This window comes from Schistocerca piceifrons, chromosome 1, assembly GCF_021461385.2.
Source record: "Schistocerca piceifrons isolate TAMUIC-IGC-003096 chromosome 1, iqSchPice1.1, whole genome shotgun sequence".
In the NCBI taxonomy this organism is placed as follows: domain Eukaryota; kingdom Metazoa; phylum Arthropoda; class Insecta; order Orthoptera; family Acrididae; genus Schistocerca; species Schistocerca piceifrons.
This window is the reverse complement of record NC_060138.1, coordinates 299,920,182-299,945,089: the sequence shown is the minus strand read 5'-3', so window position 1 is coordinate 299,945,089 and position 24,908 is coordinate 299,920,182. Positions and strand designations below refer to the sequence as shown.

General features: G+C 43.8%; 1 protein-coding gene across 1 annotated transcript in view; it reads right to left on the bottom strand.

Moving 5' to 3' along the window:
• LOC124780415 (protein furry) overlaps positions 1 to 24,908 on the bottom strand; it is a 1,170,709-nt gene that overhangs the window by 346,410 nt on the left and 799,391 nt on the right. Inside the window, exon 27 of the mRNA XM_047253778.1 lies at positions 9,732 to 9,836. Within this exon, the coding sequence (XP_047109734.1) occupies positions 9,732 to 9,836 (105 nt within the window). The remainder of the gene's footprint in view (positions 1 to 9,731; positions 9,837 to 24,908) is intronic.

The following is a 24,908-nucleotide window of genomic DNA, read 5'->3' as shown; positions in this document are numbered from 1 at the left end:
TACGACCGAGGCACACAGGGCCAACACCCGGCATCATGGTGTGGGGAGCGATCTCCTACACTGGCCGTACACCACTGGTGATCGTCGAGGGGACACTGAATAGTGCACGGTACATCCAAACCGTCATCGAACCCATCGTTCTACCATTCCTAGACCGGCAAGGGAACTTGCTGTTCCAACAGGACAATGCACGTCCGCATGTATCCCGTGCCACCCAACGTGCTCTAGAAGGTGTAAGTCAACTACCCTGGCCAGCAAGATCTCCGGATCTGTCCCCCATTGAGCATGTTTGGGACTCGATGAAGCGTCGTCTCACGCGGTCTGCACGTCCAGCACGAACGCTGGTCCAACTGAGGCGCCAGGTGGAAATGGCATGGCAAGCCGTTCCACAGGACTAAATCCAGCATCTCTACGATCGTCTCCTGGGGAGAATAGCAGCCTGCATTGCTGCGAAAGGTGGATATACACTGTACTAGTGCCGACATTGTGCATGCTCTGTTGCCTGTGTCTATGTGCCTGTGGTTCTGTCAGTGTGATCATGTGATGTATCTGACCCCAGGAATGTGTCAATAAAGTTTCCCCTTCCTGGGACAATGAATTCACGGTGTTCTTATTTCAATTTCCAGGAGTGTAAATTTCTTAGACCACCACGCGAAGTTCCGTTTTCGTAATTCCTTGAAGCTCTCATTTCACGGCACTTTGGCACATATAAGTCCTAAGAAATCTTCCTTATGAAATGTACAAACTTGCTGGACCCCAGTTCTAACACATTTTATTCACTCCATCGACTCACTCTGCACCTACAATGACGGTATGCAGCATGGCCACACTTCCACCGACGAAATTTCGGAGGTTGTTTAGGTATATGTTGTGAATCTTTTGGTGTAATGGTCTAGTGGAGCCCGGTGGCTCGTTGGTGAGTAATGATGTAGTCACGAGTTGCTCGGTTACCTCCCCCCCCTCCCCCCTATATTTGTTTCTTTGAAAATACCTTCACAACAGCGATCGTGGACAGTTTGTGAAATTTTATCGGTGGTGTTCGGCTTTACCCTGCCTAATGGTTGCCTTTAAACCACGCCCGAGGCAGCATTCGAACGTGCGACCGTAGCAGCCGCATGGTTCCGGACTGAAGCGCCTAGAACCGTTCGGTCACAGCGGCCGACTTTATACTACACAGGTGAGAAATAACAAGACAAGGTACTAATGACCGTGGTGTTTAAGTAAGCGGCTGTTATGCGACATTGAAGTAATATACTTATGCTGTGGACAGTTTCATCATATTTGATTGACGCACAGGTGGTAGACGAACAGCTTGTTCATACACACACTACCGCTGCGGAACTTCTGCGCTAGAACAAAGGAAGCTGTTTGTGGACTCTTGTCACATTCTGAAGGCGATCTCCAATACTTGGAACACATTTTGAAAGTGCTCAGATTCGCAACATCTGTTTCATTTCTTCTGTTCATACTGCGAACAAGACATTTTCCGCCGCAGCAAACGAATACGTCAGTAATAAACTGCTCATGCTTTTCACCGAGAAAGTTAACACTTGTCAGTGTAAGGACGCAGTTCAAGAACACAAAACAGTTGGCCACTAGTACGCCATGGCAAAAGTCACTCTGTAATAAGGGGAGTAACCCTTCTTCTACGTGTGAGTAGTGTTTACCAGATGCCCAGATCAAGCTTGAAAGTACGTCAGGAAAATGATAATCGAACATATAGAAAAGAAAATACGGCAGATAAAAAAATGAAGTAGTAGAACCAATTGATGAAGTATTGTATTTAGACTAGTTGAAGCTAGCGGCTGGATATAGATAAAAAGATATAATCAGAAGAGTAAAAATGGCCTGGACTGTAACTGGTAAACTAAATAGGCTGTAAGTTTATGGTATTTCCGGAAAGCAACATTACATGTGAAGATCACAGCGCAAGAGTTGAATAGTAACCACAAGCAAAATTCCGAGAAAAACACTTTACACTAAATACTACTAACAATTTACTAAACATTTGCGTTCACAATAATAATGAGACCCAAAATGAGCTACTGTGTTAGTTTCCTATCTCTTATTTTATCCATAAGGTCTACAAAACGAATAAAATACGTAATGGAATTATCCAGTTCTTGCATTTACTTTTTTAAGGCAAAGAGATGATTCAATGAACAGAATTTCTAGCTATATGTTAGCACTTATTTACTAAACAACATCAAAAAATAAACTAGAATAAATATATTTCAAACTATTGAAAGAATTATGAAAATTAAGAAAAAATTTCGTTTCAGAAGAAAGCCGTGACTTCAGTTATTACGTCCTTAGTAAAAATATAAATAAATTAGCGGAGAATATTTGAAGAACTTTCTTTCCAATTTGTTTAGTGGCACAAACGAAAATGCAGTTTAAAAGGAAGTAAAAAAGTAGCCTAATTGTGTTTACATCAAAACTTCCAAAATATTCTATATCATGTAACCTCTTCAAATAATGTATCATTGTCAGATCCTACATTGCCACCAACACACTTGAAGTCCGTGTGCCGCTTCTTATGTATAAGAGGGATATTCTTTCCTTCGAGTCTAATTACATCTGCATATTTCTAGCGGTTGAGAGGCAGTGTAGTCATGTAGAACATTGGTGCCTGTAGTTTTGGAACTTGCTTATTAGTATTAAAAAAAAAATGGATACAAGAACAGTGTTCTGGATACCAGAGGCGAGCTTAATAGATGAATTTGTGATATGATTTACTAACCTTCTTAATCATATTCTTGTATAATAGCAACAGATGCGATTTAAAATCGAATTTTATCTCCTGCTACACTTTCACTACAGTGCATTTACTGGGCGCTGATGACACAATATCATACCATTCTTCTGGTACAAAATATACTCTTTCTTCCGTTTGATCTTCCCAGTCTGGGAAAACACACGACCACAGGACATCCATGATTGGGCACACTGAGGAAAATTGCAATTTTTCATAAATCCACCTTGATGCAGCCAGTGTGCTCAATTACTGAGCCATCAGATATTTTTATTCTCTACTGCACAGTTATCTGCGACCATTTGCAGCATTATCTGATATGTCATTTTAAGTGTGATGATTTAAGATTGATACAGTTTCATTCAGTCCTTTCCGAGCAATGGAAACTGAGGCGAGTTTGACGAAGAGAAGAACCAAGAACATTCAGTCCTTTCCCTGCAATGGAAACTGAGGCGAATTTGACGAAGAGAAGAACCACATACTTCCGGCTATTATCTGCTTCATGCACTCTAAGAAAGGGTCACTGAATTTAAATATCATCTACCCATCACATGCAACATTTGTAAAAAAAATTCAAACACTGGACGACAGAAGAGACCATATCTATGTAGCCAAATCTATGAAGAAATTCAATTTTACAAAAAGTGGTCTTTATCCATTTCTTGAATTCAGGTCTTCAATTACTCTGCCCTAGCAGTTCTGACTTAGGTCAGTAAGTCATGGATTTTAATACGAAAACCATTCAAAAAGTGAGGGTTTATCAGCGAGCAATGGAATGATGCACGCTAGGAATTCCTAGGAGAGAGAGAGAGGCGAACAAACAAATGGATGGGAGAAAAGACTGAAGTGGAAAACGTAATTATAAATGTAATGACAATGAAATGAGGGTTGGTGGAACTTATGATCACGCGAATTTGTGGTAGATGGACCAAGGAAGTTCCTTTCTGGAATTTTACAGGCAAGCAAAGACCGGAACGACTACCAAATTGAAGGTGGGAATGTGGAATTAGGAAGCAAGGAGGAACAAGATCGGTGCGTGCAGAGGTAGACAGGAATTCACAGTAGGACCTAGAGGATGGCTTTATCAAGCAGAGAATGTCAAATGTCTGCTGCTCCTGTAGCTAATGATGATGACAGTGATGATGACATACTCCGACAACACAGCACACGATGCTGACTGCCTCAGAAGTGTGCCACTTACTGTGTAATGTAAAATGGCAGCTGGTGACACTGGCGCTGGAAGTCCGCGAACTTTGTTGCGGATGCTATAGAGTGGTATAAAACGTGAAGGTAGGAAGAACTGCGCGTCGCGAAAGGAGAGTAGAGCGTTCTCGTGAAATAGGAGGCGGCAAACAGCAGTAGAGCAGGCCGCATCAGTGATCCCGCGCGCCCGAGTCGTGTAAGCGGGAAAGAGAGCTCCGGGTCCTGGAAATACGTCGCAAGCGGCGGAGCGACGGGGGCGGTGCTGTGTGTGCTAATGCACACTCCAGTGCTCTTCGCTCTCCTACCAGGGCCTCACTACACTGCACTGCAGGCAGGGCGTAAACTCGAGAGTACAGCGCATTGGAACTGTAAGAAACAATTCGGTTTCCACGGTACAATTCACTCTACACTGTGAAATTGCCGGTAAAGAGGGTGGCGGCAAGCAGGAAAGCGAAAATGCGTAAATGTCATAAGAACAGCAAAAGTTATCCTTGAGAATACGCAACCGGAACAAATCGAGTGTGACAGATGTTGGAATTGGTAGCATGACAGCTGAATTGTATTCTAAAAATTCTGTGTCGCCAATGATCGTAATCAACCGTTACGCAAGAAATGTTAGGTTTTGACGTACTGAAAATGGTTCAAATGGCTCTGAGCACTATGGGACTCAACTGCTGTGGTCATAAGTCCCCTAGAACTTAGAACTACTTAAACCTAACTAACCTACGGACAGCACACAACACCCAGCCATCACGAGGCAGAGTAAATCCCTGACCCCGCCGGGAATCGAACCCGGGAACCCGGGCGTGGGAAGCGAGAACGCTACCGCACGACCACGAGATGCGGGCTTGACGTACTGAAATGCACATATTGTGTTATTATTTTTCTCTTCTGTAGAGCATTTGTCGTTGACGCAAACTGGGGAAAAACTAGACAGAGAAAAGTTTTCATTTTCATCTACTACAATTGTGGACTACTATCGTGAATAAATAAATAAGTCTAACGCATTATGTCATAGGTCGCTGAATGTTGACGACAAGCACATAAATAAATTTACAGCCCAACCGTGCTTAGCTGGGCCCCAAATGCGCACCCGACAAAACTTTCACTGATTACTTCAGATACATTGTGACCGCTACAAGTACTGATTTAAGGACACTCCGGTTTATGTGGGTATCCTACAGTCATTTTCCACAGCTTACTAAATGGATCATTTTCCTTAAGAATCTTTTCACATGCGACAGTCACTGTCCGAAAGGACACATCATCTGTTTGGATGGAGAGGTACCTTTGCTGGAAACCTTTCAGAGTCAACTCACTAGAACAAGCAATGAGGTCATCAATTTCAATAGTGACGTTACAACTTACTCACGGGCTATAGCCGTGAATTTGTCTTACAACTGCGAAGCTTACTACGGATACTGTTGTAATTTAAGGAAAACAATGCCATGTCAATAATGGATTGCGTTGCCTTTTGGAAGCTGCAGTGGTGCGAGACAATGACCGTAATCCGGGCCTGCCTCCTCCACTCTCCCGTTGCAGGATCACTTTACCACAGTGAACCAGAGTGCAGGCAGCGCAATAATTATTTGACAGTGAGACCAGGGAAGTGTAAATAAATTACCTTAAGAGACACACAAGAGTAATTTAATTCATGATGCACAACAAGTTCAAGCAAATAGTCAATACCGGTTTTATTTTAATAACATGCATCACACTCCAACTATGCAACCTTCACTCTGCCTGAAATTTCTGGAAGTTAGATTTCTACTCCACGGTTCAGAAATGTTCAAATGTGTGTGCAATCTTATGGGACTTCACTGCTAAGGTCATCAGTCCCTAAGCTTACACACTACTTAACCTAAATTATCATAAGGACAAACACACACACCCATGCCCGAGGGAGGACTCGTACCTCCGCCGGAACCAGCCACACAGTCCATGACTGCAGCGCCTGAGACCGCTCGGCTAATCCCGCGCGGCTACTCCACGGTCCTGGACGAGCGATCAGAACGTCGCCTGTAACGTGATTTTACTTAGGACGCCGTATAAACTTCTGGCATGTTATTAAGAGCATTTAGACGAGCGCACCGTAAAACTCCTGGCATGTTATTAAAAACATTTCGACGAGGAAACTTTTCGTGCTACAGGGGGCTAATAGAAACGGCCCTTAATAACAGATCAGGTACTTTTTCGTTCTCCTCTTGGTCGCCACGAAACTCAACTACACAGCGCTACTACTTATCAAACAATTTTGTCTTATAGCGTCGATGGTTACTGTTCAATTATTTGCTTGAAACTAATTTTAAGCCCAAGTCACATTGCATATTAGTGTATCGTAAGGTTCTCACTTCGTTCGTTAGCATAGCATGTTACGCATACAGGCTGATTCTTATTAACGTTTGAAAACCCACGAAGCGACGCAGATGACGCTGAGACAAGTAATCTGAGATACATGGGGCCGCAAATGTCGGGAAATACTACAAAAGTAGATGATAAATGCTGAACATGTGATGTCACCAGATGACATACTTCCCTGCCCTCGGTGGTAGGGGCAGTTCTACACACTGCTCCACACAGGTACTCTATATTCATTCTTGCACTATCCAATGTCATACGGTAGTGCTCGTGGCATTGGTAACACGAGACCAAGACGAATCGGTTTACATTTACGAAAACAGACTAGCCTGTCGGGGTGATGAGTAACTGTGCCCACAACCAGCGAGAGTAGGCTCGACAAACCCAACCGCTGCACATGCTGTTAAGTATGTCAACTAGTGACGTCAGATGTGCAACATTTGTCATCAATTTTCTGGCCCCATGTGTCTTACATCAAATTAGTTGTCCCAGAGTCATCTACCTCGTTTCGTAGGTTTTTAAACGTTAATAAGAATCACACTGTGTACCTGCACCATCTGCATTATTATGCATCAATATGAAATAGAAACAAATGAGAGGATGAAAACCTGTGCAAGCACACAGTATATTCCTCTCTCGTAGCACCAAGGAGGCCGCCATCTGCCATGCTGACAACCATCAACAGCATCCCCTGGGCCCCCTAAGAGGCATTGCGAGGAGTTTTGCTTAACACGAGACACTGGCAACAGACTGTTGAAAATGATCTGCATGCTACCGCCTATCCGGCAGCAAACGAAATGCTAGAAACGAAAATTTCTTCCATCGCCAGGCCTTCTCGTCGGTACACCATCTCACTGGCGTGTCTAAGCAACGTCGACTACGCACACATCTTCTTCATCACCACCACCACCACCACCACCACCACCACCACCAACGTTACCCAGTTCCAGTTTACGAGATGACGAGCACAAGTACTCCCCGTTTCTTCCTGTTATAGCACATTTTTTATTTACAACATATCCCCGGTTCTAGCTTTTTTCTCTACCTTTGGTTTCACTATCTCTAAACACAGTTTCCTTGGCCTTCTATCTGATCTTTTGCCTGATACTTCTGAGCAGAAATGTTTAACATTTCTCCGTCTTCATTATGATAACATCATTGCAATCTGTACTTCCCTGCACAATCAGTAATGGGTATTTTGATCCCGACTTCATTTCTGTGTATTTAATTTTTAATTTTTGAGTTTTGGTAATGCGGTAGTAAATTTTAAAATCTGAAGCGCACGAGTAACATTTCCTTGCGCACTCTCTATACACACATCACCATCACGCCCTTTGTTATCGCAGTAGGCTTAGTGATAAGAACACAACGCCTTATGATTCCTGCGGCCCAGGCATGTATTTTTCCAGCAGTATAGCCCTTATAGCGCAGCCATAACAAAGCGACCAGCAAAACACCCTTATGTAATAACGTTGCTTTTCCTTGAAGGAAGCTGGTTCCTCTATAAAACCTTATCAGTCTGTATAAACAGCAGTCAGTGTTGACAGTGACAGACGCCAAAAGTTTACGACTCTTCGTTATCTAGTATCTTAAGCATATGCATAATGTGCCAACACAATTCTGGAGTGGCCGCGTCGGTCGTTTCTGACGTGTCAAAGGACGGCTGGTAACTTAGAGCAGTAGTACGACTACTTCTGCGACAACGGAAAGAGCCGCTACTATTGCCAATTTTTAGAACTGACGTCCTGAGAATCGTAAATTGCGATGCTCGTCAACGCCGAGGGTTAGTGTTCTGTTTCCATCCAGAAGTAACTATATGCATTTTACACAAGTATGCACAGAGTCCTTTCACCTCTAAACATTCCAAACAAACCTAAACAGCAAATATTTTGTGCTTCGATATGTTGAGTTTGGACAACGACAGTGCACATGCTTTGGCCGAATCTAACTTGTGACACTAAAAAAGGAAGCTTCGTGTGAGGCGAAAAGACTGGTTACTGGAACAAAAGAAAAACTTATTCTCACATTAATTTAATCACCGAGGTGAAAATATACCTGTGCGATTGGGATAGTGGGGAGGAAATGTAATTAAACCTTTAGTCACAAGTAATGGTAGGAAACAATCGTGAGAGACACTATGGCATCACACGAAAGACGGAAAGTAACAATGCGTTATCTTGAGACAGGAACGACTTATGTAGGCCTGAAACACGTATCTGTAATATCGAAGTGTCGTCTTAAATACATCACCTCTAACAGCCAGAGATTTACAGCTATCTCCTAATTTTTCTCTCATGTGTAGCTGACTGTGAGAGAATTTATCTCTCCAATAATAACATTCTGATCTGCGGTAGGGTAAGAGGCCACACATATTTGTTAAAAACATATCATCACTATAAGCTTCCGACTTAATGCTTCAGATAGCTTGGCACAGTGGCGCGGCGAAGCCTCTACTGAAATGAAGCTTGCCTCTATCAGCATGAAGTAGAATACGTACTGGAAAATTTTGCACAAAACTACATACCTGAGAACCAGTTATGCGGACGGCACTGTTAAAAATGCCTTCGAAAATTACATTAAGCGTGCTTGCACCAAATGCTCTATGTCAAACTTGAATTTACAAGCGTATCCACATAAGTTTTTAATTATCGTCGTCGTCGTCGTCGTCGTCGTAGTCGTCATCGTCAGCAGCAGTAGCAGAAACAACAACAACAGCAGCAGCAGCAGTAGCAGCGGCGGTGGCCATTTGACATCCACTTCTCGTTAATCATTTCTCCTGACTTCACCTAACAGTATGGCCTTCAACTGTATGCATCCGTATCGCCTCTGGATGCTTTCCAATGTACTCTACTCATCTTCCATGTGGAAGTCGTCCTGATCTTTCTTTAACTCTTGAAATCCAGCTGAAAGCTTCTTTGGTGGATACGTGTCCCGGCCATCTATGTTTCGTGTTCATTACTTGTAATAATTATTGTGACTTCGTAAATATAAGCTTCATTTTCTTAGATGCTGAAAGTGTTTGCGTAATTGAGTCTGGCATACCACCCCATTCCTAAATAAATTCTCATAATCTATGTTGCTAACTTTGAGCGTGATGTGTGTGTTTATTTCTACCTTTGTAGCCAAGATAACTCTGCGTCCTAGGAATCTATGATCACATGAAATTCGTAAGTGTTTTACGACTGTCAAAATTTGTTCTATTTCTTTATTGCTAGAAAAAATTTAGTCAGTTTTATTTTTAGTTGCGTTTGGCCTTTTCTAAGTCAATTTTCTATTCCTTTTTTCCCAGGAAGAATGTCTAACCGACAGTACATGACTCATTCCACAAGGTGCTTAAAGCTACATATGTTCGTGGGCGTTGAGGCCCGGCTACAGCGTATTAATCACAAGCCTGAGAGCAAGGTACGTGACTGACCTTGGCGGTGATGTAGAAGAGATTGTTGAGCACCATCTCTGTGGCTTCCGCGGAGCCCCAGCCCTCGCGGCGGCTGCCGGGCCGGCTCATCTCAGCTGCGTAGTACTGCGGACAAACAAAAACACTCATTTCATTCCACTCCAGCAGCGCTGCGACCCACAGGCCGCACTTGCAAAGGCAACAAAATAACTGTACCTACACCAAGGAACGAAAACAATACATTCTACTGAGTTTCGATATGCAAAATTACCTCAAAATTACCTACAATATAACAAACGTGGTTAGACGAAAGTATCCGAATAAAAGTTGCAACACCAAAAAATAATTAATGCAGAGTAATGAAATTTCAGAAATACATTTGCTTATGTAGTGTATTTAAGTCATTAACACTGCAAGATCACAGGTTAATGTAACAGCGAGATACGCCATTGCAAATGTGAAAGGCTGGTACATTAACAATCAGTATAACCGACAGAATGTTGAACACAAGCCTGCAAACGTACATGCGTTGTGTTATACAGGTACCGGGCATCAATTGGTGGGGTGGAGTTCCAGGCCTTTTGCACTTGATCGCTCAGTATAGGGCCGGTTAATGCTAGTTGTGGATGACGCTGGAGCTGTCGTCCGATGATGTCCTATATCTGCTCGACTGGAGACAGATCTGGTGATCGAGCAGGCCAAGGCAATATGCCTACACTCTTTGGAGTATGTTGGGTTACGACAGTGGTATGCGGACGAGCGTTATCCTGTTGGAAAACACCGCTTGGAATGCTGTTCATCTATGACAGCACAACGGATCGAATCACTAGATTGACGTACACTTTTGCAGCCAGGATGTGGCGCATAACCACGACAGTGCTCCTGTTGTCATAAGAAATCACATCCCAGACTATAACTCCAGGTGTAGGTCCAATGTGTGTAGCACGCAGACTGGCTGGTTGCAGGCCCTCAACTAGCCCCCGCCTAAGCAACATACGGCCATCCCTGGCGCCGAAACAGAACCGGCTTTCATCAGAAAATACAACAGACCTCCACCCTGACCTCCAATGAGCTCTCGCTTCACATCACTGAAGTCGTAAATGGCGACGATTTGGGGCCAGTGGAATGCACGCAACAGGGCGTCTGGCTCCACTCTGTCCTTTAAGTAACCGATTTGTAACAGTTCGTTGCGTCTCACTGTGGTGCCAACTGCTGCTCAAATTGCTGCTACAGATGCAGTACGATGTGCCAAAGCCATCAGCCGAACACTACGGTCTTCCCTCTCGGCAGTACCATGTGGCCGTCCGGGTCCAGTCTCCATGTGACCGTACATCCTCGTGACGACCTCTGCCAGTAACCACGTACCGTGGCTACATTCCTGACAAATCTTGTGCAAATCGCAGAAGTAACATCCAGCTTCTCATATCCTTGTAAGACGACCTAGTTCAAGCTGTGAGGTGTGTTGATAAAGGCGTGTTTGTCGTCTTAAAGTCATTCTTGACTAACATAAATTTCCCACGTCCTATTTCTAAGGTAACTCAACTCTCACGACCGTTACAACGTGTATTTAAACTAAAGCTGATTTGCGTCCTCACAGTGGAACTATCAGGGCCACATTCATACGAATGAGCGAAATTTGAATAGACATCTTTCAGATGTAGAAACACGCGTGCCAATTTTTTTTTTATGTCACACCACTCATTCTTGTTGTTGCGACTCTTTCTCCGTCAGCGTAATTTGATTACATAACTGGCAACCAGTCACGGGAATAAGTCACAACATTGAAGTTTCTACGAGTTTCTCTCGGGAAACGTTTAAGGTGAAACAACCACATAAATTTAATGATACATGGCTTAAAATTTATTGGAGAACCCATGAAAAAAGTATTACTGGCGCACGAAAGAGATCGCTAACAAACCCCTTCTTCGATCAATCCTTGAGTATCGTTCGTTGGTATGGAACCCTCACCGAGGTGGGATTAACGAAAGAGGAAAAATTCAAAGCATATTTACACGACTCATCACGAATTAGTTTAGTAATCGTGAGAATGTCACAGAACAGCTCAAAGAGCAGCAGTGGGAGACGTTACAATAGACACGAGCGGGCAACCTTACTCATAAAATTCCGAGAGCCCACATTCCATAATGAGTCAACTGATACCGTTGAGTTAAAAAGCACCCTTGTCGATCATAAGACCGAATGCTGCCGCATGGCGTTGCAGGTACGTGATGCGGTAAGAGAAGTATACACTGGGCAGCAGAACACTATGACCAGCAACTTACTATCGATATAAACGTGTCCTGGCGACAACAACGTCACCTGCCGGAGAATGACTGCTAATCAGATATACGCACGGTGCATGTAATAACAGTGAGCGTGCTGTCCCTATGTAGATTGGGGAAGGCGTACGATCTATTAGAGTTTTACCAAGGGCAGATTGTAATGGCCCGGAGGCTAGACACGAGCATTTCGGAAACTACACGACCTGTCGGGTGTTCGAGGATGCTGTGGTGAGTCTCTACAACACGTGGCGAAACCAAGCTGAAATCATGTCCACATGTCATAGTGTTGAGTGACCACTCCTCATTCCAGATGTCGGACGTCTAGACTGCGCAGACTGTTAAAACAGCACAGGCCGCGATCTGTAGCGGAACTGACATCAGACTTCAATGCCGGGCAGAGTACAAATGTGTGTGAAGGCGCAGTGCACCGAACAGTCTTAACAATGGGCCTCCACAGCTAATATTAACCCCAAGACATCGGCAACTATGACCAAAATGGGCACGTAACCATAGACACTGGACGTTAGCATAGTGGCAGAGCGTTGCATAGTCTTTACGAATCCCGATATATTATTCATCATGCTGACGGGAGGGAGCGAATGCGTCGTTTTCCAGGGAAACAGTTCCTTGACATCTGTACTGAGACTGAGCTGCTCCATTATGCTCTGGGGAACATTCATGTTAGCATCCAAGGATCTGGTGAGCTCCTACAAGACACCATGACGGCCAAGAAGTGTCGCACACTGGTTACAGACCACATGTACACCCCTTCATGACGATCATGTTTCCCGATGACAATGGCATTTTTGAACCAGACGATGCGACATGACACAAGGCCACGGGTGGGATGGCATGGTTCGAGGAACACAGTGACAAGTTCCAGTTGATGTGCTGGCCCCCCAACTCACCAAATCTGAACCCAATCGAACACAACTGGGATGCGATTGAACGTGACGCCAGAGCTCATCGACCCATCCCCGGAATTTACGGGAATTGGGTGACTTGTGTGTGCAAGATGTTGAATCATCTTCCTCCAGCGACCTACCAAGACCTCATTGCTTCCATGCCACGACGCGTCGCCTCTGTTATCCGTGCCGAAGGTGTGATACCGGCTGCTACGTAGGTGGTCATAATGTTCTGGCTGATCACTGTATAAGAGGAGCAGATTCGAATGGAGAATCATTCTAGCGACTTGACGAAGAATCTAAAACTGGGAAATCTGCTAGCATTATTTTGGGAAAGACAGAATGTTATGGCTCGAGCCTGGAAACGAGCATCTCTGAAAAGGCGAAGATGGTTGCCCGTTCACGGGCTACTATAGTGCAGTCCATGGAAAATGGTCGAAGGACGTAGAAATCGCATATAGGCGACAAAGGAAACATGTTGCCCGGTAGGATAATCACATTTCTTATTACACTACATCGATGGTCGCATCTCGATACGCTGTGATATTTCTGGCCTTAGCAGCCATCATATCTAGCTCCAGGAGTCTTTCCACCGAGCAGTAGAGGCTCCAGCATTAAGCATATGATGTAATCAGTGGTGTGAGGTACCAGTAGCAGATGGTGCATTTCTCGTGGGAAAAACCGCCAGAATTGTAGTCTATCAATAAGATTGGCTGATACTTTCAGAGGTTGCGCGTCAAAATATTAAATTTCTTTTATTAATATTTTAATACTGATGCATTAAACTTGCTGGATCAGGTATGTCTAAATAGCAAGCTATCGCCCACTTATTTCTAAAAGTCAGAATAACAACCAAAATTAAAAACAAACGCTGAACGAAAAGGCAGACGAAGCTTCTCGCCTAGACCGGGCTCCCAAGTGAAGTAGTGGTGCCTAATCAGATCGGAAGGTGTAGTCACGGGACGTAGACGTACTGCGTGGTTGAGTCCGTCTAAAGTAAATTTTACCTAGAAATGTTCAGTCTGGATCTGTTTAACGTAAGAATCAATAACTTGTAATCAGTCACTGGTGTCGCATGATAAAGTTTGTAAATATATTAATTATGTGTGACTTGTTCAAAAGAAAGTGGATAAAGTTTGCAACCTGCAGTTTCTTTCTCGTGTTCTGCTGCAATAAATAAAGAGTGGCTTCACTATACACCGAACGAACCAGTTATTTACGGAACATCAGTTCCTCGCCAACAGTTCATTACAGTCTGAAGACAACAGGTCTACGACCTGCGTGCTGCTGTTTGCGCATGGACATCTTCAGAAGACTGCAGGTCGATCAAATCTATCCGAACACTATGAATTACACTTAGGGAGGTGGAAGCGACTAGGCAACACACGTTTAATGCTTTCCGCACAAGAAATGGGATCATTAACACGAAATATGTGGTAAAATAGAGGAGGTTGATGATATGATTCAGTATTCACTAATTAAATTCACCGCGCTACGGACGCAGGCCTATGAGGGCAGTAACATATTATGAGAGACATTCACTAGGGCCCAACGAGCGGGATAGCGCATTCGGGAGAACGATGGTTCAAATCCGTGTCCGGCCATCCTGATTTAGGTTTTCTGTGATTTCCCTCAATATCCTAAGGCAAATTTCGGGATGGTTCCTTCGAAAGAGCGCGGCCACTTTCACTCTCCATCTTTCCCTGCTCCAAGCTTGTGTTCCGTTTCTAATGACCTCGTTGTCATCTCCTCCTCCAACTTGGGCTTCCATGGGGTCTATGGTAGTAATTAAAGGCAGCATCATAAGCTGTGGCCATTGGGAACAATATTATGGACCACCTGCATTTCATTTCATCACGTTGATGTTTACCCCGACGGTGAGATCATATTCCGTCAGGATCACCCCAAGTCATTGAGCCATAATCGTGCTACAGTGCTTTGTGGAGCATGTTACCGACCTGACGTTGATGACTCGGCCACCACATTTGTGTGATCTGAACCCAATGGAACTCATCTGGTACCCACTGGGCACCAGCTCCGCGCCCACAAACTACTGGTCCACTAATTCCGGGCACTGCGTGACCTGTGTGTATCCATTTGGTGCCAATACTTCCTGAAATCTTCCAATGACTTGTCAAATCTATGTAACGCAGAATCGCTGCTGTATTGATTGCCAGTCATAATGTTCTGGCTCATCAGTGTACATCTCGCGTAAAAACTACAACGCCAATATGAGAGGATTTTCGGGCTGTTGCAAAAAGGTACCGACAATCTTTGGTCCTGCGTATCACGCATGAATGGACTAAGAAAGAGGGGGAAATAGAACTGATACACTTTGTTTCCTGTATCATACGCTGCACGACGGGCTGCGGAGTGAAGATTTGGAACACAGACAGTTGATCAGGGGTATTTGATAATGCACCAGTACCTATTATGTACTTTGAATACCTTCGTTATGTTTACGGTGCAACGGTGGTGAAACTGTGCTACTGTGACAAATGTCGGTGTTCTGACGTAACTATATGAAATTAGTCTATTTACTCGCCTTGTACTTTGAAACAGGAGCACGTGCACAGCGAGTACGAGGGATACCACTGGGTTGTGGCAACGATTTTTAAAAATGATGTGTTTGTACATACTACTCACCATCTGGCGGAAGCAGGAACGTTTACAAGAGAGCAGGTTGTGAACTGTCAGGGAGACAGATCTTGACAGCCATGTAATTTACAACAGGTGGTGACGCGTTGAAACAAGGGGCTTAAGAGATTTGTTGAGTTCATTAAACAATATTCATGTACTGCGCAAAATTTAAGCTATACATGACTAGCAGCGGTCGAACGAACGACACGTTTTTTTCAAATCGACACAACCACGTTACCGCACAGCCTAAATATAAGCAGGTAAATGTCGCTGCAACAAATCAAGTTGATGTTGAACTGCTTCCAGAGATTCTGATATCAAGCTACTTCAATTTAAGACAACGCTTCATTCATATGGACTACTATTCTGATACTTGAAGTGGCGATTGTATGCCTCAAGAACAGGAGTGTTTGAAGCTTGAAGCACTGCAATGAAAACGTGCACAGAACAAGGCGGCACTGGACTTGTATTCTACAGTAGAGGGGTGCAAATCCACGTGGTCATTATCAACTAAGTAGTCCGTAGTTTCGCAAAATCAGGCAAGGCGAATTATGATACAGTTCCTTCGAGGAGGCCATAGAGTAGGAAAATCCATCTAGTGAGTGTAGTGTAGGGTTCAAGTCGCAAACACTAACCCAGGATTGTCACATTACTCTCATGGAATGTTGTCTGCTTGTTTACATTTTTCACTAAGAAAAAATTGTTCAAATGGCTCTGAGCACTATGGGACTCAACTGCTGAGGTCATTAGCCCCCTAGAACTTAGAACTAGTTAAACCTAACTAACCTAAGGACAACACAAACATCCATGCCCGAGGCAGGATTCGAACCTGCGACCGTAGCGGTCTTGCGGTTCCAGACTGCAGCGCCTTTAACCGCACGGCCAGTTCGGCCGGCTTTTCACTAAGACAAAACCTTTAATGTCGCATGTATTATCCCTGTTTTTACACATTTATTCATTAATAACGGAAATGGTGAATGACTGTTACTGTTAGGGATGCAAGTTGAAATACGTCAAAGGAGGGTAAGTTAGAAAGAAGCGCTTTGTCTCAAAAATATCGGGACATAGTGTAATAAAGGCTTAATGCTGTAGGGCTAATTTATGTGACTCCTTAGCCATATTGTTACTAGACAAATGCTAGATTAATATGGAAGTAACCGCATGGACAGCCACAAGCGTTAAAGTGCTCGCTTCCGAGACGGGGAGGTGTGCCGACCCGGTTTGAATTCGCCTCGTGGATAAAGGACGGTGGCCGGTGTGCCGGCCTGCCTGGGTGTGGTTTCTAGCCGGTCCCACATCCCTATAGGTGAATACTGCGCTGGTACCGACGGCTGACTTCAAATATACGCAATGAAAACATTAAGAAAACTTTGACCTTGTAGGTTGGACCCTAGACGACTGGTAAACCGTGGCCTGTCAGATTAGTCCCGATTTCAGTTGGCAGGGTTACAGTGTGGCGCAGACCTCACGAAAACACGTACTCAGGTTGTCGCCAAGGCACTGTGCAAGTTGGTGGTGGCTCCATAACGGTGTGAGCTATGTTTACATGGAATAGACTGGGTCTTCGATTACGTTCAGCTATTTGTATACCACTTGCAGCCATTCATGGGCTTCCATGTTCCCATAGATCTCACTGGGCCACAATAGTTCGCGATTGGTTTGGAGGACATTCTGGACAATTCGAGCGAATGATTTGACCACCTACATAGCCCCACATGAATCCTATCGAACATTTATGGGACATAATTGAAAAGTCAGTTCGTACACAAAATCCTGCACCGGCAACACTTTCGCAATTATGGACGGCTCAAGAGGCAGCATGGCTCAATATTTCCGCAGGGGACTTCCAAACGATTAGTTGAGTCCGTGCCAGGTCCAACTGCTGCACTACGCCGGGCATGAGGAAAGAGGAGGTCCGACACAATGTTAGGAGGTGTCCCATGACTTTTGTCAGCTCAGAATAATATACTAATTAACTGAAGTTAATAGCCAGTGATAACATCGATACATATACGGCCTGAGGTGGTGCCCCACGACGTCAGTATTGACTCTAGAGCAAAAAGGTTTTACGAGAACTGCTCTAGACTACCCTGATTCAGTCCTCGTGTGTTAAACATGAAAGTGATGACCATAGATGTTTAGTATTTAATCTCATAATCAGCAGAAGTGTGGGAGTGTCCTGCCATTCCAGTGAATCTATTTTTGTTTGTAGCTAAGATTTACATATATAGTGAGAGACATTTCCTCCAGTTTATACAGCTCTTCAAGTCATTATACATAATTTAAAGTAGTCACCATAGGAAAACTGCGTTACTAGTAGCTATGGCGCGGAGGATGAGTGTGTAATTAATGGTTCAATTTCCTTCATGATGAAGACTAAAAAGATTGTATCAGAAAGTAAAAACGGAAGAACTTAACCCCCAAAAATATTTCTAAATTTGTTAAATCGTTAATTTTTTGCGTGACAGCTCCAAATTCGAAGATTTTCGGACGCTTTCGCTTCGGCGTAGTAGGAAGCCATTTCACAATAACGCCACAGGAGCTCGGAAATATGATAAAACCTACAAAATAACGGGAGATATCCCTCCTTTTCTATAAAAAGAAATAACAGCGGAGCTGTAACATTTTCTTTTGCAAGGTAGCGTTATGGCCTTGCGCTTCTCTCTTCAAAATATTAAACCAAGATCATTCCACATACGGAGTGCAATTTGCTGAGATGCCTATGAATCGCGTGTACAAAATCCATGAGAATTTTGAACGCGATCTGTCTGTATTAGCGAAGTAGTGATAGTCAAAGTGTGCAGGGCGCTCACGGGCAAACCTCACGCCGTAACACTGTCACGCACCTTTGGAGGCAATGTATATTGAAGGCAAAATTATTTTTTCTGCGCTTCTAAATGCTCACTTGAGGGGTATACACTATCAGTGAATAATATCAAGGACAAATGCCTTCACATCCTTATGCAGTCCGGGAGAATTGTGACACACTGTAATAACCTCAACGTCGCAGCATAACAAGAGAAACTGTTGCATTCAGAGCACCAGTAATTTCGTGGGTGCTGAGAGTGACGATGATACCTGATCACGATGTTACCGCATTATGCACGTCGCCTCATGATAAAACACAAATCCAACCGCCAACAGGGCTGTTGTTAGTCTGCACGCTTAACTGCTGGTTCTATCCACGCTCATACTGTATGCGAGGGGGGTGGGGGTGGAAGAGGAGGGGGGCGGGCATACCAATCGGGGACGTCATCATCGCCTCATGTGGTGTACTATGGCACGGTCCGCCGCGGCATGAGAAACTGATGTGCGGGCCGCGGCTCGGCCCATCTCCCCTTTGCTCGGTACTTCTCGGAAGTACTCGGTACAGCGCGACATTTCAGTTAGCATTGCGTCGCAAAATTTTTCGGCAGTCACAATTTAAGCAGAATCGTGGAGTCAGCGCTATTTACCCTTAGCTACTTGGCTCTGAGCACTATGGGACTTAACTTCTGAGGTCATCAGTCCCCTACAACTTAGAACTACTTAAACCTAACCAACGTAAGAACATCACGCACATCCATGCCCGAGGCAGGGATTCGAACCTGCGACCGTAGCGGTCGCGCGGTTCCAGACTGAAGCGCCTAGAACCGCTCTGCCACTCAGGCCGGCCCTTAGCTATTTGTCCGTGGTCTAAAAGAACTTCACAGGCCCAGTGGCTGTTTGCACAAAAAGAGACAGCTAGCGATTTGTCGTTACTACATTTTAAAAATGAGTGGGAATAACAGAAGAGAAAGATAAAAACTATCAGTATCTGTTATGCGATATACGGTCGCGTAATCGACGGGTACTGCACGACATTACTGCACAGTTGACGATGAAAGAGCACAAAAATTACTACGATCATCTGACGGGACTCACTGTTCTATCATCAAGAAGCACTTTGTGTTAAATTTGCAGGCAAGGAGCACGTGGTGAAACTCCTTGCACGAATAGTAAATTTTCTGAAGTCGCACCCATTATTCCACTGTCAGTTGCAACAATTTTCGATGGAACTGAATGAACAGTACGGAGATTTTTTATACAGGGTGTAAATAAGTCCGGGAACACTTTCAATTATTTATTGCACTAGAACTAAACATTGCACAGACGTCATACGTATTCCATTTTGATGAGAAACCCTGACTGCCAAAGTCTGCGGAGTTCTTATACGAGATAAAAATTTGTGTTCAGCGTGCCAAAATTAATTAAATAACACTGAAAATTTGTTTCGTTTGTGATGTTTGTGATTGAGAAACATGAAACAATGTCGTATGCAGTGTGACTACACTGCCTCGTAAATGCGGCGCACAAGGAATTTCCCCCTCTTCCCCCTCCTCTTCCTCAGACAGCGTGGCGTGGCGGTGGGGTGAGGGTGTGCAGCCAGGCGAGAGAGCGATGGCACGCGAGCCATAGCCCGGCTCACATACCGAATTCTTAGCCGTCTCTGTATTATGTTTTTCAGAGTCCGAAATCGTACAATATGGATTGTTTGTTGTGCGAACTCAAGAAAATCCTACAAAGGCCTGTTCCAAGGACGAGGGATAGTAACTACAGCTTACCTTCATATTTGTTACTTAATGAAATTTACCATAAATGTTGTATCTCCTTGTCAAACAAATATCTCAGTTCATGGAATCAACGCTACAAATAAGAATAATCTCCTTTATTCCAGAAATGTGTCCATTATCGAGGAACACACACTGTTAATGTCTTACCAGCAGCCACACTACTAGCATGGTTCTGCTCTATTGACGAGTTTCTTAGTTCTTGATTATATTGTTAATAATATCAAATAACATGACTGTTACGCAGAATCTGCCTTCTGCATATTTTCAGCGCAGTATTGTGATCAACATAAACAGTTATTGCAAATTACTTTCTGCTTGATGATACACGGCTACAATAGCCCAAGAATTATTTTTGCACATTTCAGTAACAAGTTCACCTTCCTAAGCAATATCACGGCTAGCTTCTCATATTCCATAATAGAAATATGCCACACAGAGGAACAAAGCGACTATAAGAGCAAATCACTACAATTACGTCAGAACCTCAGTTGTCCGCAGCTCACTGCTAACTGGCAGATGGAAGGTAGAAGAGCGGTATGGCCAGTGCGACCAAACTCGTGCTCTAGTAGCCGTCCTATAAATGGGACTTAACATCTGAGGTCATCAGTCCCCTAGATTTAGAACTACTTAAACCTAACTAACCTAAGGACATCACACACATCCATGCCCGAGGCAGGATTCGAACCTGCGACCGTAGCGGTCGCGCGGTTCCAGACTGAAGCGCCTAGATCCGCTCGGCCTCACCGGCCGGCTATATGTGATCATCTGCTTATTCTGATTCACGCATAGTGAATAGTGCACACAGCTATTAAGAAAATGTGTTGACAGTAGCGTTGAGGCACTACTGTTTCAACATCTCTGCACACAACAATTTATTCGCTGAAGATTTTAGTCCGTGAACAAAACTACTTGCGGATTTTTTTTTAGTACATAGCGACGAATATTATCGTATTTTCATATGTACCATAAAGTAGGCTGATGGGTTAATTTAATGATACTCACAACAATGTTTAGTCAACGAAAGGCATACCCTTAGAGCAGACGGCAACACATTAAAAGCTTACGTGGAACAACAACATTTTCGTGTGTACACCGTTCGCGACGTAATCGTGAATGCGAAACAGTGACTGCCGATGCCAACAATCGTTCATGGAGACCTACTCGCTGCTGACCTATTATAAATAACGGAAGTAGGACGAGGGACATTTAATAAATAATGCACAAATTGGTATTACTGTGGATTAGTTGATGCAACAACAATGAAAATTACATCAAATGAAGTTGGGATATTGAGGAAATTGAGGAAGAAGGATATGGTTTTGTTTTTTCGCTGTGAACCCCAACATAAAATTGGCGAGAGGTAGAAATGGACCATGCGGGGGTCTTGGGTACTATGTACATCAAGTTCGATACCAAACGTGGCAAAAACCCCACAGAAATCCACAGTGTGTCAAATGAAGTTTGTGGTGAGTTTACAGTGACTCGTAGAACAGCTTCGCGTTGGCTTAATCGTTTTCCTGATGGTCGTATGACGATATACGGTAATTCAAAACCCGGAAGGCAAAAAATATCAACAGATGAACGAAGTGTGAAACTTGGGGAAGATGCTCTTGAAAGAGATCGCAGTGCGACTTGGGAGGAACACACTGAAACCACGGCAATTTCCCTAACATCAGTGTTCTGTGTTCTGACAAATGATTTGAAGAGGAGAAAAATTTATGCGTGATGTGTCCCACACTGTTTGACTGCTGAAGAACAGGAGAAACCCCTGGACGTTGCAACCTTGCTCAATCAACGACTCGACCGTGAAGGTCAAGGATTCTTGTGTCGAATTGTCGCTATTGATGAAACGAGGATTACAGACTTTGTACCCGAGTTGAAATCACAGTCCAATAAGTGCAAAACATCAGATTCAAGAGTACAAAAAAAAAATAAAAAAAAAAATTGGACGCGATCAATGAAATGATGCGTTTTGCTTACGATCACCAAGGAATCATCATGACGGATAAGAATTCAAAATGGAACAAGTGTCACAGCAGTGTATTATCGTAACTTCCTGCAAAACGTGCGCAGAAAAAAGCACAAAACTCGACCTCAGTTACTCGAGGCTGGGGCACTCATTCTCCATGACAATGCTCGCCCGCATATCAGCAATGTTGTAGGCCCTCAAAACTGCACAAATACAGATGGTAAGTGTTGCCACTTCGTCTCTATCGGCCGGAGATATGTCCACCAGACTTCGACTCGTTCCCGAAGCTGAAAAAACCTATGCGTGAACGTCGTTATCTTTATCTAGAAGAGCTTTCTACCACCGTCAGCCGAGCCATTCGACAGATGAACGGAAGTGGTGTCCTGGATGAAATAATAGAGCTTCCAACACGTTAGGATACAGTTGTAGAGAGGCAGGAAGACTAAACTGAAGGACTGTATAGACATATTGAAAAAAGTGTAAGTAAGAAAAATTTCAGTGTGCATTATTTATGAAATGTCCCTCGTATAATGAACTGGCGTTGCGCGATGATGAAGCATTCTTCACAAAAATAACACGTAAGAGGAACAATGAAAAAGCGTCCAAAGACGCACGATTAGTACAATTGCCGCGCGGGGTAGCCGCGCTGTCTCAGGCGCCTTGTCTGCGCGGCTCCCTCTGTCGGAAGTTCGAGTCCTCCCTCGGGCACGGGTGTGTGTGTGTTGACCTTAGCGTGAGTTAGTTTAAGTTCGACTAAGTAGTACGTAAGCTTAGGGACCGGTGACCTCAGCAGTTTGGTCCCATAAGACCTTACCACAAAATTAGTACAATTACCCAATTGTGCTTACAGTGACGGTGGATCGGATACTTTTTTCAAAACTAACTTGCTACAACAACTTATTTAAGTAGGTTTCGTGGAGGTGTTTTGTTCTATGGTGTGGAATACCTAACGAATTTCTTGAAACGAAATCGTCGTTAATGACTGTGCGGTCCAACATGGAATAAGATGCACTGTGCATATATTGAAGCAACAACAAGGCCAAGGTTCTTTTGGCATTATGGCGTCGAGGAAAACTTGTACGGACCTTCAGCACAATGTGAAATCTGCAGTATGGTATCAAAAAAATGGTTCAAATGGCTCTGAGCACTATGGGACTTCTGAGATCATCAGTCCCCTAGAACTTAGGACTACTTAAACCTAACTAACCTAATGACATCACACACATCCATGCCCGAGGCAGGATTCGAACCTGCGACCGTAGCGGTCTCGCGGTTCCAGACTGTAGCGCCTAGAACCGCTCGGCCACCCTGGACGGCGCAGTATGGTATCGAATTCAGTTCAATATGAGACCTAGACAATAATAATTAAGTTTCGTGACTGGTTCTTATTGAAGATGTTGGGTATTGTATCAGTAATATGTTTCGTAATGCATAAGGAACACAGTGTTCGAACTCGGTGTGTGTTATGCAGACGAAGACTTCAGGAGAACTAGCGTTAATGCCTCCTCGTCCTTAAGATACGACAACAGTGAACATTTGGTGCTGAGAATTCGAGTCCTTTAAAAGAAATGGACGAATAATACAGAGATAGTATGAGTTCTCACACGTAACTGAGACTGTCGTACACCTTACAAATGATTGTGGCACAGGAAACACCTGTAGCGGGAAGATTTATCAAAGCAGTCAGAGTGGCGGAGCAGCGAGCAGTATTGCCGTAGATGGCACGATACTTCTGGGTGAGGTGCCTACGGTGGCAACAAAAGAGGAGCGGACGGCGACAGCAACACCTCCGCCACGTTCGTAATTTCATCTCATCGCAGAACCAACAACACGCTTCCTACTCCCTCCCCCCCTCCCTTCTCCCTCACCCCACACAACCGAATTTGCCTTTTAGCTCCCGTCTTTGCAGTCAAACCTTAATGTACTTAAGGGGGGTAGGACGTCAAACGGGCCGCTTTGGAGCAGGAGAGACATCACAGGACATTTTAATTTCCACTGTCTAGAATTTTACAAATAAATACGTAAAAGTTTGTCAGCGTGACCAGGAACCATTCAGGATTCACATTCATGGCAGCGGAAGTTTAAAAAAGTAACAAAATTTTTTTTACATGTGAAATCCCATCATTCTTCACTTACTACTGGCTGCATTTGTTGCTATGGGTTCACTTTTCTTCATAAGTAAGAGAGATTCTTCGATGAATTTTGCACAGCATACAAACCACACTTACAAGTGTATGAAACTCCAGAATTTATTTAAATTACGAAAAAATGAATGAGCTGTTACATTTTAAACTTCATCTTTAGAAAAAAACTCAAATTTTATAGTTAATTATCTCAATTTTTACCTCAGTTTTAATAGAAAGTGAAAAAATGATGAAATTTCACATCTCTTGTGGTGCCTCTGCCGCTCCAAGCCGATGTGTCATGGCTATAACCGAGTTCTATGCCTTATGAGGAGCCTCAGTTTTCACTTTGTGGGATGTGATGAATTTCCTGCATTATACGTTTGATTACGTACCCAACTCGACGGAGGAGTAGCAGCGGAGGTAAGACGATCTTTAGAGCTGGTACGGGACTACTACTTTCCGTTTTAGTGTTCACAGAATTGTGCATGTGGTCTCGTTGATATTTTGGAACTTTGTCTACTGAATTAGGTATGTGTGTTTAATATGAAAATTAATTAATGAACTAAATAAAAATGTTACCACGTTATGCAATACGAGTACGTGACTGAACTATAAGAACCAGGTTTCTAAAATGCCGGTATCAGTCAAGAAACTTTGACAAATTTATTCTACTTGCATTTTACT